The 14,329-nt window shown below is 56.7% G+C and overlaps 1 protein-coding gene across 1 annotated transcript in view; it reads right to left on the reverse strand.

Moving 5' to 3' along the window:
* The window catches only part of LOC134354422 (inactive serine/threonine-protein kinase TEX14-like), a 59,665-nt gene that overhangs the window by 14,671 nt on the left and 30,665 nt on the right, over positions 1–14,329 (reverse strand). The window contains exons 10-15 of the mRNA XM_063063427.1: positions 12,387–12,547; positions 11,552–11,742; positions 11,329–11,464; positions 7,729–7,874; positions 6,818–7,060; positions 6,435–6,654 (exon numbers count right to left, since the gene is read on the reverse strand). Coding sequence (XP_062919497.1) covers positions 6,435–6,654; positions 6,818–7,060; positions 7,729–7,874; positions 11,329–11,464; positions 11,552–11,742; positions 12,387–12,547 — 1,097 coding nt within the window. The remainder of the gene's footprint in view (positions 1–6,434; positions 6,655–6,817; positions 7,061–7,728; positions 7,875–11,328; positions 11,465–11,551; positions 11,743–12,386; positions 12,548–14,329) is intronic.

A 14,329-nucleotide genomic window follows, 5' to 3' on the forward strand; every position in this document is an offset into this window, starting at 1 on the left:
GTGGAGGGAGATTCACTCTGTGTCTGACCCCGGGAGTGTGTGATGGGATGGTGTAGAGGGAGATTCACTCTGTGTCTGACCCCGGGAGTGTGTGATGGGACGGTGTGGAGGGAGTCTCACTCTGTGTCTGACCCCGGGAGTGTGTGATGGGATGGTGTGGAGGGAGATTCACTCTGTGTCTGACCCCGGGAGTGTGTGATGGGATGGTGTAGAGGGAGATTCACTCTGTGTCTGACCCCGGGAGTGTGTGATGGGACGGTGTGGAGGGAGATTCACTCTGTGTCTGACCCCGGGAGTGTGTGATGGGACGGTGTGGAGGGAGATTCACTCTGTGTCTGACCCCGGGAGTGTGTGATGGGACGGTGTGGAGGGAGATTCACTCTGTGTCTGACCCCAGGAGTGTGTGATGGGACGGTGTGGAGCGAGTTTCACTCTGTGTCTGACCCCGGGACTGTGTGATGGGACGGTGTGGAGGGAGATTCACTCTGTGTCTGACCCCGGGAGTGTGTGATGGGACGGTGTGGAGGGAGATTCACTCTGTGTCTGACCCCGGGAGTGTGTGATGGGACGGTGTGGAGGGAGATTCACTCTGTGTCTGACCCCGGGAGTGTGTGATGGGACGGTGTGGAGGGAGATTCACTCTGTGTGTGACCCCGGGAGTGTGTGATGGGACGGTGTGGAGGGAGTTTCACTCTGTGTCTGACCCCGGGAGTGTGTGATGGGACGGTGTGGGGGGAGTTTCACTCTGTGTCTGACCCCGGGAGTGTGTGATGGGACGGTGTGGAGGGAGTTTCACTCTGTGTCTGACCCCGGGAGTGTGTGATGGGACGGTGTGGAGGGAGATTCACTCTGTGTCTGACCCCGGATGTGTGTGATGGGACGGTGTGGAGGGAGATTCAGTCTGTGTCTGACCCCGGGAGTGTGTGATGGGACGGTGTGGAGGGAGATTCACTCTGTGTCTGACCCCGGGAGTGTGTGATGGGACGGTGTGGAGGGAGTTTCACTCTGTGTGTGACCCCGGGACTGTGTGATGGGACGGTGTGGAGGGAGATTCACTCTGTGTCTGACCCCGGGAGTGTGTGATGGGATGGTGTGGAGGGAGATTCACTCTGTGTGTGACCCCGGGAGTCTGTGATGGGACGGTGTGGAGGGAGTTTCACTCTGTGTCTGACCCCGGGAGTGTGTGATGGGACGGTGTGGGGGGAGTTTCACTCTGTGTCTGACCCCGGGAGTGTGTGATGGGACGGTGTGGAGGGAGTTTCACTCTGTGTCTGACCCCGGGAGTGTGTGATGGGATGGTGTGGAGGGAGATTCACTCTGTGTCTGACCCCGGGAGTGTGTGATGGGACGGTGTGGAGGGAGATTCACTCTGTGTCTGACCCCGGGAGTGTGTGATGGGACGGTGTGGAGGGAGATTCACTCTGTGTCTGACCCCAGGAGTGTGTGATGGGACGGTGTGGAGCGAGTTTCACTCTGTGTCTGACCCCGGGACTGTGTGATGGGACGGTGTGGAGGGAGATTCACTCTGTGTCTGACCCCGGGAGTGTGTGATGGGACGGTGTGGAGGGAGATTCACTCTGTGTCTGACCCCGGGAGTGTGTGATTGGACGGTGTGGGGGGAGTTTCACTCTGTGTCTGACCCCGGGAGTGTGTGATGGGACGGTGTGGAGGGAGTTTCACTCTGTGTCTGACCCCGGGAGTGTGTGATGGGACGGTGTGGAGGGAGATTCACTCTGTGTCTGACCCCGGATGTGTGTGATGGGACGGTGTGGAGGGAGATTCACTCTGTGTCTGACCCCGGGAGTGTGCGATGGGACAGTGTGGAGGGAGATTCACTCTGTGTGTGACCCCGGGAGTGTGTGATGGGACGATGTGGAGGGAGTTTCACTCTGTGTCTGACCCCGGGAGTGTGTGATGGGACGGTGTGGAGGGAGTTTCACTCTGTGTCTGACCCCGGGAGTGTGTGATGGGACGGTGTGGAGGGAGTTTCACTCTGTGTCTGACCCCGGGAGTGTGTGATGGGACGGTGTGGAGGGAGTTTCACTCTGTGTCTGACCCCGGGAGTGTGTGATGGGACGGTGTGGAGGGAGATTCACTCTGTGTCTGACCCCGGATGTGTGTGATGGGACGGTGTGGAGGGAGATTCACTCTGTGTCTGACCCCGGGAGCGTGTGATGGGACGGTGTGGAGGGAGATTCACTCTGTGTCTGACCCCGGGAGTGTGTGATGGGACGGTGTGGAGGGAGTTTCACTCTGTGTCTGACCCCGGGACTGTGTGATGGGACGGTGTGGAGGGAGATTCACTCTGTGTCTGACCCCGGGAGTGTGTGATGGGACGGTGTGGAGGGAGATTCACTCTGTGTCTGACCCCGGGAGTGTGTGATGGGACGGTGTGGAGGGAGTTTCACTCTGTGTCTGACCCCGGGAGTGTGTGATGGGACAGTGTGGAGGGAGATTCACTCTGTGTCTGACCCCGGATGTGTGTGATGGGACGGTGTGGAGGGGGATTCACTCTGTGTCTGACCCCGGGAGTGTGTGATGGGACGGTGTGGAGGGAGATTCACTCTGTGTCTGACCCCAGATGTGTGTGATGGGACGGTGTGGAGGGAGATTCACTCTGTGTCTGACCGCGGGAGTGTGTGATGGGACGGTGTGGAGGGAGATTCACTCTGTGTCTGACCCCGGGAGTGTGTGATGGGACGGTGTGGAGGGAGATTCACTCTGTGTCTGACCCCGGGAGTGTGTGATGGGACGGTGTGGAGGGAGATTCACTCTGTGTCTGACCCCGGGAGTGTGTGATGGGACGGTGTGGAGGGAAGTTCACTCTGTGTCTGACCCCGGGAGTGTGTGATGGGACGGTGTGGAGGGAGATTCACTCTGTGTCTGATCCCGGGAGTGTGTGATGGGACGGTGTGGAGGGAGGTTCACTCTGTGTCTCACCCCGGGAGTGTGTGATGGGACGGTGTGGAGTGAGATTCTGTGTCTGACCCCGGGAGTGGGTGATGGGACGGTGTGGAGGGAGATTCACTCTGTGTCTGACCCCGGGAGTGTGTGATGGGACGGTGTGGAGTGAGATTCTGTGTCTGACCCCGGGAGTGTGTGATGGGACGGTGTGGAGGGAGATTCACTCTGTGTCTGACCCCGGGAGTGTGTGATGGGACGGTGTGGAGGGAGTTTCACTCTGTGTCTGACCCCGGGAGTGTGTGATGGGACGGTGTGGAGGGAGATTCACTCTGTGTCTGACCCCGGATGTGTGTGTTGGGACGGTGTGGAGGGAGATTCACTCTGTGTCTGACCCCGGGAGTGTGCGATGGGACAGTGTGGAGGGAAATTCACTCTGTGTGTGACCCCGGGAGTGTGTGATGGGACGGTGTGGAGGGAGTTTCACTCTGTGTCTGACCCCGGGAGTGTGTGATGGGACGGTGTGGAGGGAGGTTCACTCTGTGTCTCACCCCGGGAGTGTGTGATGGGACGGTGTGGAGTGAGATTCTGTGTCTGACCCCGGGAGTGTGTGATGGGACGGTGTGGAGGGAGATTCACTCTGTGTCTGACCCCGGGAGTGTGTGATGGGACGGTGTGGAGTGAGATTCTGTGTCTGACCCCGGGAGTGTGTGATGGGACGGTGTGGAGGGAGATTCACTCTGTGTCTGACCCCGGGAGTGTGTGATGGGACGGTGTGGAGGGAGATTCACTCTGTGTCTGACCCCGGGAGTGTGTGATGGGACGGTGTGGAGGGAGATTCACTCTGTGTGTGACCCCGGGAGTGTGTGATGGGACGGTGTGGAGGGAGTTTCACTCTGTGTCTGACCCCGGGAGTGTGTGATGGGACGGTGTGGAGGGAGATTCTGTGTCTGAGCCCGGGAGTGTGTGATGGGACAGTGTGGAGGGAGATTCACTCTGTGTCTGACCCCGGGAGTGTGTGATGGGACGGTGTGGAGGGAGATTCACTCTGTGTCTGACCCCGGGAGTGTGTGATGGGACGGTGTGGAGTGAGATTCTGTGTCTGACCCCGGGAGTGTGTGATGGGACGGTGTGGAGGGATATTTACTCTGTGTCTTACCGCGGGAGTGCGTGATGGGACGGTGAGGAGGGAGATTCACTCTGTGTCTGACCCCGGGAATGTGTGATGGGACGGTGTGGAGGGAGTTTCACTCTCTGTCTGACCCCGGGAGTGTGTGATGGGACGGTGTGGAGGGAGATTCACTCTGTGTCTGACCCCGGGAGTGTGCGATGGGACAGTGTGGAGGGAAATTCACTCTGTGTGTGACCCCGGGAGTGTGTGATGGGACGGTGTGGAGGGAGTTTCACTCTGTGTCTGACCCCGGGAGTGTGTGATGGGACGGTGTGGAGGGAGGTTCACTCTGTGTCTCACCCCGGGAGTGTGTGATGGGACGGTGTGGAGTGAGATTCTGTGTCTGACCCCGGGAGTGTGTGATGGGACGGTGTGGAGGGAGCTTCACTCTGTGTCTGACTCCTGGAGTGTGTGATGGGACGGTGTGGAGGGAGATTCACTCTGTGTCTGACCCCGGGAGTGTGTGATGGGACGGTGTGGAGTGAGATTCTGTGTCTGACCCCGGGAGTGTGTGATGGGACGGTGTGGAGGGAGATTCACTCTGTGTCTGACCCCGGGAGTGTGTGATGGGACGGTGTGGAGGGAGATTCACTCTGTGTCTGACCCCGGGAGTGTGTGATGGGACGGTGTGGAGGGAGATTCACTCTGTGTGTGACCCCGGGAGTGTGTGATGGGACGGTGTGGAGGGAGTTTCACTCTGTGTCTGACCCCGGGAGTGTGTGATGGGACGGTGTGGAGGGAGATTCTGTGTCTGAGCCCGGGAGTGTGTGATGGGACGGTGTGGAGGGAGATTCACTCTGTGTCTGACCCCGGGAGTGTGTGATGGGACGGTGTGGAGGGAGATTCACTCTGTGTCTGACCCCGGGAGTGTGTGATGGGACGGTGTGGAGTGAGATTCTGTGTCTGACCCCGGGAGTGTGTGATGGGACGGTGTGGAGGGATATTTACTCTGTGTCTTACCCCGGGAGTGCGTGATGGGACGGTGTGGAGGGAGCTTCACTCTGTGTCTGACGCCTGGAGTGTGTGATGGGACGGTGTGGAGGGAGATTCACTCTGTGTCTGACCCCGGGAATGTGTGATGGGACGGTGTGGAGGGAGTTTCACTCTGTGTCTGACCCCGGGAGTGTGTGATGGGACGGTGTGGAGGGAGATTCACTCTGTGTCTGACCCCGGGAGTGTGTGATGGGACGGTGTGGAGGGAGATTCACTCTGTGTCTGACCCCGGGAGTGTGTGATGGGACGGTGTGGAGGGAGATTCACTCCGTGTCTGACCCCGGGAGTGTGTGATGGGACGGTGTGGAGGGAGATTCACTCTGTGTCTGACCCCGGGAGTGAGTGATGGGACGGTGTGGAGGGAGATTCACTCTGTGTCTGACCCCGGGAGTGTGTGATGGGACGGTGTGGAGGGAGATTCTGTGTCTGACCCCGGGAGTGTGTGATGGGACGGTGTGGAGGGATATTTACTCTGTGTCTGACCCCGGGAGTGCGTGATGGGACGGTGTGGAGGGAGCTTCACTCTGTGTCTGACTCCTGGAGTGTGTGATGGGACGGTGTGGAGGGAGATTCACTCTGTGTCTGACCCCGGGAGTGTGTGATGGGACGGTGTGGAGGGAGCTTCACTCTGTGTCTGACTCCTGGAGTGTATGATGGGACGGTGTGGAGGGAGATTCACTCTGTGTCTGACCCCGGGAGTGTGTGATGGGACGGTGTGGAGGGAGCTTCACTCTGTGTCTGACCCCGGGAGTGTGTGATGGGACGGTGTGGAGGGAGATTCACTCTTTGTCTGACCCCGGGAGTGTGTGATGGGACGGTGTGGAGGGATATTTACTCTGTGTCTGACCCCGGGAGTGCGTGATGGGACGGTGTGGAGGGAGCTTCACTCTGTGTCTGACTCCTGGAGTGTATGATGGGACGGTGTGGAGGGAGATTCACTCTGTGTCTGACCCCGGGAGTGTGTGATGGGACGGTGTGGAGGGAGCTTCACTCTGTGTCTGACCCCGGGAGTGTGTGATGGGACGGTGTGGAGGGAGATTCACTCTTTGTCTGACCCCGGGAGTGTGTGATGGGACGGTGTGGAGGGAGTTTCACTCTGTGTCTGACCCCGGGAGTGTGTGATGGGACGGTGTGGAGGGAGATTCACTCTGTGTCTGACCCCGGGAGTGTGTGATGGGACGGTGTGGAGGGAGATTCACTCTGTGTCTGACCCCGGGAGTGTGTGATGGGACGGTGTGGAGGGAGATTCACTCTGTGTCTGACCCCGGGAGTGTGTGATGGGACGGTGTGGAGGGAGCTTCACTCTGTGTCTGACCCCGGGAGTGTGTGATGGGACGGTGTGGAGGGAACGTATTTTCAGCTGCATTACCTGTGCGGGGTTGGATATGATGTTCGTCCTCCCAGTGCTGCCTGGAGACCTGCTCCAGCGCCTGGATCCCACTGAGGAACCGCTGCTCGAGACGCTCAAGGGATGAGTTGAAACAACCGAGCAGACCAGCCGACTCGCGGATGCTGCTCGCACAGCTGAGGAGCCTGATGTCCCGCAGGTGGATGGGTACAGGGTGAGGTGAGTCTTGACTGATGGGAGGCTGCGGGACTCGATGTACACCAGCTGGGTCAGTACTGAAGTCCAATCTGCAAACATCTCCCCCACCATCCCCCTCCTTCCCTCTCCCTCTCCACCCTCTCATCCCACAATCCCTCTCTCTCCCTCTCTGCACTACCTGATCACCTCCCTCCCTCCCGCCTCACCTGCTGTGCGTATCCTGGAGGCGGGGATTGCTCAGGATGCGCTGTCTCCGTCTCTGACGGGGATGGAGAGCTCTCGCTATCCGGGAGGAGGGGCAGGCTGCCGTCGGTGTCTGGGTCCAGCTCCCGTCCCCAGCGCACACTGTACACCCTCATCCCAGACCACTGGCTCTGCGCAGGACGGGAGGGGCTGGGCCAGTGATCCAGATGCAGGTGGCCACGGCTGGCAGTGTCCTCCAAATGGAACTGGGGGGGTGGGGGAAGCAGAGATCAGTTTTATCTGTATGGAAGACAGGGAGTCTGTCTAACTCACCCACTCCCCTTGATATCTGACAGACACCCACACTCCGCAAGCCCATCTCTCAGGGTCACTGACACCCTCCCACTCCCTCCTATCCATCCATCCCGTCTCTTTACCCCTTCCAGGATCCTTGCCTCATCACTCCCCCTCCCCTTCCCTGTCTCCACCCTCCTCGACTCCCTCTCCTTCCCCCGACTCCACCCTCCTCGATTCCCTCTCCTTCCCCGTCTCCACTCTCGACTCCCTCTCCTTCCCCCGACTACACCCTCCTCGACTCCCTCTCCTTCCCCGTCTCCACCCTCGACTCCCTCTCCTTCCCCGTCTCCACCCTCCTCGACTCCCTCTCCTTCCCCGTCTCCACCCTCGACTCCCTCTCCTTCCCCGTCTCCACCCTCCTCGACTCCCTCTCCTTCCCCGTCTCCACCCTCGACTCCCTCTCCCTTTGCCCCCCCATCTTCCTCCCCAATTCCACCCTCCCTCTTCCTCACAATCTCTCCTTCTCTCTCCCCTCCCTCCCCTCTCCCATTCCCCCTTCCCTGGTGTTCCCCAGCCTCCTCGGACTCTCTCTCTCACTCTCGCTCCTCTCCATGACGTGCATCATACAACTGCTCACCTTTAGCAATCCCTCCTCCCGCACTGTGCTTCCTCGCCCCTTCAGTGGGTGGCCTGGCTCTCCACCCTCGGCTCCCAGTCCCCGGTCGTAGGGGCGGCTCTTGGTCTGGCCGCTGGTGTCTCGCTCCACCTCGTAATGGGACAGGCCTGGAGGGAGGGACAGCACTCATGTCCGAGGGCAAGTGGGGTTTGAGGAGGCAAGATCAGTGAGTGGGGAGGAATCCTTTCCTCCATCTCATCCCATCACTGGCCTTCCCCCTGCGTCAGGTCTCTCCCCTCCCTGAGGGATGGCCCCTCCCCCATCGCGTCCCTGCTCCCCCTCTCTGAGGGAGGTTTCTCTCCGTCACATTAAGAAAGAGGATGTTGGAACCTCTGAAACCACTAGGATAGATAAGTTCCTGGGACCGGATGGGATATACCCCAGCTTATTACTGGAAGCGAGGTCAGAGATTGCTGCACCTTTGACGACGATTTTTGCATCTTCAGTGGACACAAGATGAGGAGCAGATGACTGGGAGGTGACAAATGTTAGTGCTTTGTTGAGGGACGTCAGTAGGGATAACCTCGGAATTATAAACCAGCGAGAATACCTCAGTGGTGAGCAAATTACTGGAAAGGATTCTTGGAGACATGATTGATGGGAATTTGGAGAAGCATGGTCTGATTAGGGATCATCAGCATGGCTTTGTTATCAGCAGGTCATGGTCACGAAACTTGAATGAATTCTCTTGAGGATGTGACAAAGCACATTGACGAACTAGAGCAGTGGATGGGACGTACATGGATTTTAGTAAAGTGTTTGATAAGGTTCCTCATGGTGGGGGCAGGGGGTCTCATTCAGAACGTCAGGAGGCTTGGGATCCAGGGAAACCTGACTGTGTGGATTCAGATTGAAGCCAGAGGCTGGTAGTAGATGGAGAATGTTCTGCCTGGTGGTTACTGACCAGTGGTGGGCTACAGGGGTCTGCTCTTTGTGATTTTTATCAATGGCTTGGATGAGGAAGGGCAGGGGTGAGTTAGGAAGTTTGCAGCCGACACAACTTTGGTGGTGTTGTGGAGAGAGACTGACAGGATGCAGAGCTGGGAATTAGAATCACGTTTATCATCACTGACATATCTTGTGAAAGTTGTTATTTTGCAGTAGACAATGGACAATAGGTGCAGGAGTAGGCCATTCAGCCCTTCGAGCCAGCACCGCCATTCACTGTGATCATGGCTGATCATCCACAATCAGTATCCAGTTCCTGCCTTCTCCCCATATCCCTTCACTCCGCTATCTTTAAGAGCTCTATCTAACTCTTTCTTGAAAGAATCCAGAGAATTGGCCTCCACTGCCTTCTGAGGGAGAGCATTCCACAGATCCACAACTCTGTGTGAAAAAGTTTTTCCTCAACTCCATTCTAAATGGCCTACCCCTTATTCTAAAACTGGCCTCTGGTTCTGGAGTACAGAAGGTACAGTGAAATACTACACTATAAATTACACACACACACAAACACAGACACACACACACATACCCACCGATACACACACACACACACACACACACACACACACATACCCACCGATACACACACACACACACACACACACACACACACCTACACACACACACACCTACACACACACACACACACACACCGATACACACACACACACCGATACACACACCTACACACACACACACACACACACACACACCGATACACACACCTACACACACACACACACACACACACACCGATACACAGATACACTCACATGTACACACACACACACGGTTCCAGTTAATTGGGACGCATCAGGACCAGTACATTTTGCCCCATTTAAGTTCATGTCCCAATGACCTGAAGTTTAATGGATGCCATTTGAGCTGTGCCTAGCCACACAGTGTTGTGAGAGTAGAACAGAGGGCTAAGCACACATCCTTGAGGTGCACCAGACCAGTGTTGATCGTCAGTGAGGAGGAGATGTTATTTCCAACCCGCACAGACTGTGGTCTCCCGGTGAGGCAGTCAAGGATCCAGTTGCAGAGGGAGGTACAGAGGCTCAGGTTTTGGAGATTGATGATTAGTACTGAGGGGATGATGATCTGTAATCAATAAACAGCAGCCTGATGTAGTTATTGCTGTTGTCCAGGAGATCCAAGGCCAAGTGGAGAGCAAGTGAGATTGCATCCTCTGGAGACCTACTGTGGCCAGAGGCAAATTGCAGTGCATCCAGGTGCTTGATCAGGAAGGAGCTGACTTCGGCCATGACTAATTTCTCAAAACACTTCATCACAGTAGATGTAAGTGCCACTGGGAGATAGTCACTGGGGCAGCTCGTCCTGCACTTCTTGGGCACTAGTATGACTGTCACCTTTTAGAAGCAGGTGGGAACGTCTGTCTGCATCAGTGAGAGGTTGAAGATGTCTATACACTCTCACCAGTTGGTTTTCAGTGCTCTGCCAGGTACACCACCAGGGCCTGACGCCTTGCAAGGGTTCACCCTCTGGAAAGATGTTCTGACACGAGCCTCTGAGATAGATATTACAAGGTTGCTGGATGTTGCAGGGATTCGCTTGTAGTTTGATTCTCCCTTCATGCACATGTAGAAGGGTTGAATTTGAAGGCCGGATTCTCAGCAGTGTGAATAAACAGGGATCTGGGTCCACATCCATAGATCCGTCAGTCGTTAAGATGGCGTATCACACATTGGCCTTCATTAGTCAGTGGATTTAGCTGAAGAGCTGTGAGGCAACATTCGGGATCTGGACAGACTACGCCTGACGTAGAGTGCTCAGTTCTGGTCGCCTCGTTAAAAGAAGGACGTAGAAGCTTCGAAGTGGGTTATAGGAGCAGCTATCATTTTAAGGTGACTAGGGAAAGTACAGGGGGAATGTGAGAGATAAGTTTTGTTTTTACACAGAGAGTGGTGAATGTGCCAGGGCTGGTAGAGGCAGATATATCAGAGACAATTAACAAACTCTGAGATAGGCTCATGGACGAAAGAAACTTGGAGTTATGTGGGCGGGAAGGGTTAGCTTGATCTGGGAATAGACCAAAAGGCTGGCACAAGATTGTACCACCTGAACTGTGCCATTGTGCTCTATGTTCTTTCTCCATCTCTGAGGGGAGTTTCCCTCCATCCATCCCATCCCTGCTCCTCCCCCTGTCCCATCCCTCCTCACTCTGAGGACCTTTTAGCCAACCTGTCCTGCAGTAGTGAGGGGGCTACAACTACACCCAGTACTGGGAATAGATTCTGGGCACCTCTAGGTGAAGCAATACCAGGCCCTCCTGCCCTGACACTGGGTGCTGTGTCTGACGCTGACCAGTATCTTAGTCAGTACACTGGGATCCCACCACAACCTCCCCTCACCCGACTCCACCCCAGTTATCACCGAAGGCTCACCGTTCACGTCCCTGCACAGACTGCCAGCAGTTACAGGTGGGCGTAGAGGGTGTGAGGAGGAGCACTGGGGAAAGGAGCTGTTAGGAGCGGTGGGGAGGAGAGGGGCGCGAGAGGGGGAGGATAGAGGTTGGGGCAAGAGAGAAGGAGGGGTGGGGGAAGAGGGGAAGGATGGACTGGGCCGGAGCTATGGACCTGCCCCACTCACCTCCCTCGCTTTGCGCCCTCCAAGATCTCACCGGTTCCCATTCTGCTCCATCCTGGGCTTCCAGCTTCCCCCAAGCGTCCCGGCAGTCCCACCGCTCGCCCTGGCCTTTCTGAGCTTCAGGAGAGGGTCTTCCTTCCTGGCAGAGGAGGGAAGGAAGGAGGTGAGATGAAGCAGGGGGCGTATTCTGACAGCAGAGAGAAGGGAAGTGAGGGTGGGGTCCTACCTGGAGTTCCCGGTGCAGAATATGGTGCACATCCCGGAGGGTGAGGGTCCGGTGTCGGGGCTTTGGCAAGGTGCCCAGACTCAGGGCAAAGCGGAGGGATGGGGAGAGGCGGGGGTCCAGGGAGAGGGAGCGACCGCTGGACATCATCTGCCTCACCGTCTCACCTCCCGCCCCGGCCCAGGGAACCACGCCTGCAAAAGAGTTCAGGGTCACTGACCGTCCCATGTCCTCATTGACTCTCTACCCTCCTCACCGTCTCATACCCATCCACATCAACCCTCCCACCTCCTCCCCCTCTTCTTCACCCTCCCTACCTTCCCCAAAACCCTCCCCTCCTCCCCCCAACAACCCACCAACATTCCCAAGAACAAAATGATCACATTACAGCACTTTTCCCCACAATAACTTATTTCCCCCAATCAAAGACTCTCTCCCCACCCCACCCCACCCTGTCGCACTCTCTCTCTGCACCCCCCCACCCCCCGGCCAGGAGACCTACACACAATCTGTTAGTTCACTGTTCTTGCCCTGTCAGAGGGTCCCAGACCAGAACCGTCACTCCCATCTCTCCCCGTACACTGAGGGGCTTGGCACCCACTTCCCTGGTTTTATTCCAGATCAGAACAACTGATCCTGTCTCCCATTCTCAGCCACTGCTCGACCTGGTGTGTCTTCCAGCCTCTCACTGCAGGTTTCACATCTCCCCAAACCCTGCGCCTAGAAACTCCAGTGTTGCATTGTCAGCTCCAACACTCCCCTTTCTTTCCCTCTCCCTCACTCCCACACTCCCCTCCTCATCCCCTCCCCTCCGCTCCACTCCCAGACGGGGCCCCACCTGTGAACACCTCCTGGGTCAGGGCACAGAAGCTGTAGAGGTCAGAGCGCTCGGAACCCACCAGGCCGCTGATGATCTCGGGGGGCAGCCAGTTGTAGAGCTGGTGCGGTGCGGGGGGTGCCGTGGCACACCGGCTCCCGTCCCCATGTTCGTCCTCAGCCCTGCGGGGTGTTGCAGACAGTCAGAGTCAGAGCAGTCTCTCCCCAGCACGCAGATCACCGAGACCCACCCAGGGGGAACCATCCTCCTCCCCCCAACCCCACTGAAGATTACCGAGACCCCCCCCCCAGGAGAACCATCCCCCTTCCCCCAACCCCAGTGAAGATCACCGAGACCCACCCAGGGGAACCATCCCCCTCCCCCAACCCCACTGAAGATCACCGAGACCCACCCAGGGGGAACCATCCCCCTCCCCCCAATCCCACTGAAGATCACCGAGACCCACCCAGGGGAACCATCCCCCTCCCCCCAACCCCACTGAAGATCACCGAGACCCACCCAGGGGAAGTATCCCCTCCCCCCAACCCCACTGAAGATCACCGAGACCCACCCAGGGGAAGTATCCCCTCCCCCCAACCCCACTGAAGATCAACTGCAGATCGCTGAGACCCACGCAGGGAACTATCTCCATCCTCCTCAACCCCATTCCTGGCCTCCTCAATCTGAGGGTCATCCCCTCTGACCCCTATCCTCCAACTTCTCCCCATTCTGACCCCACTGTCCTCCAACCCCCTCCCCCTAGAATCCTCCCCTCCCAATCCCTCCACAACACTCTCCACCCTCATTCTGTCCTCTTCATCACGCAACACCTCTGCCCCTCCAACCACTCTCAGCCCTTCTAAGCATCTGCCCTCATGACCCCTAACCTTCAATTCCTCTCCTCCACCTCTCACCCTCAACCCCCTCCCACACTCGGAGTATAGTGTTCAGCTCCGACTGCCTCATAATAGGAAGGATGTGGAAGCTTTAGAGAGGGTGTAGAGGAGATTTACTAGGATGCGGCCTGGATTAGACAGCATGTGCTATAGGCTGAGCGAGCTAGGCCATTTCTCTTTGGAGTGAAGGAGGATGAGAGATGACTTGACAGAGGTGTACAAGATGATAAGAGGCATTGTCAGAGTGGATAGCCAGGGACTTGTTCCCAGGGTGACAGTGTTGTAACACACACAAAATGTTGGAGATACTCAGCAAGTCAGGCAGCATCTATGGAATAAACAGTCAATGTCTCAGGTTCAGACTCTTCTTCAGAACTGGAAAGGAAGGGGGAAGATGGCAGAGTAAAAAGGTGGGGAAGGGGAAAGAGGACAGCTGAGGGTTAGGTGAAGCCAGGTGGGTGGGAAAGGTGAGGAAGGAATCTGATAGGAGAGGAGAGAGGGAAGGAGGAGGGACTCCAGGGACAGGTGGTAGGCAGCTGAGAAGAGGTAAGAGTGGAGAACAGAAGAGAGGAGGGAAAAATCTCTACTGGAAGGAGAAACTAATATTCACGCCATCAGGTTGGAGGCTACCCAGACGGAATATAAAGTGTTGCTCCTTCACCCTGAAGGTGGTCTCATTGTGGTACAAGAGGAGGCCGTGAACCCACGTGTCAGAATGGGAATGGGAATTAAAACGTTTGGCCACCGGGAGGTACTGCTTTGGTGGATGGAGCGGATGTGCTGGACAAAGCTGCTCCCCAGTTTACAACAGGCATCACCAATGTAAAGGCCACATCAGGAGCAACAGACACAACAGACGACTCAAACAGATTCACAGGTGAAGTGTTGCCTCACCTGGAAGGACTGTTTGAGACCCTGAACGGAGGTCAGAGGTGAGGGAGGAGGTGAATAGGCAGGTGTTAACTCTTTGGTCACTTGCAGGGACAAGTCACAGTCATAGTCATACTTTATTGATCCCGGGGGAAATTGGTTTTCGTTACAGTTGCATCATAAATAATTAAATAGTAA

Source organism: Mobula hypostoma, chromosome 11 (genome assembly GCF_963921235.1).
Source record: "Mobula hypostoma chromosome 11, sMobHyp1.1, whole genome shotgun sequence".
Lineage (NCBI taxonomy): Eukaryota > Metazoa > Chordata > Chondrichthyes > Myliobatiformes > Myliobatidae > Mobula > Mobula hypostoma.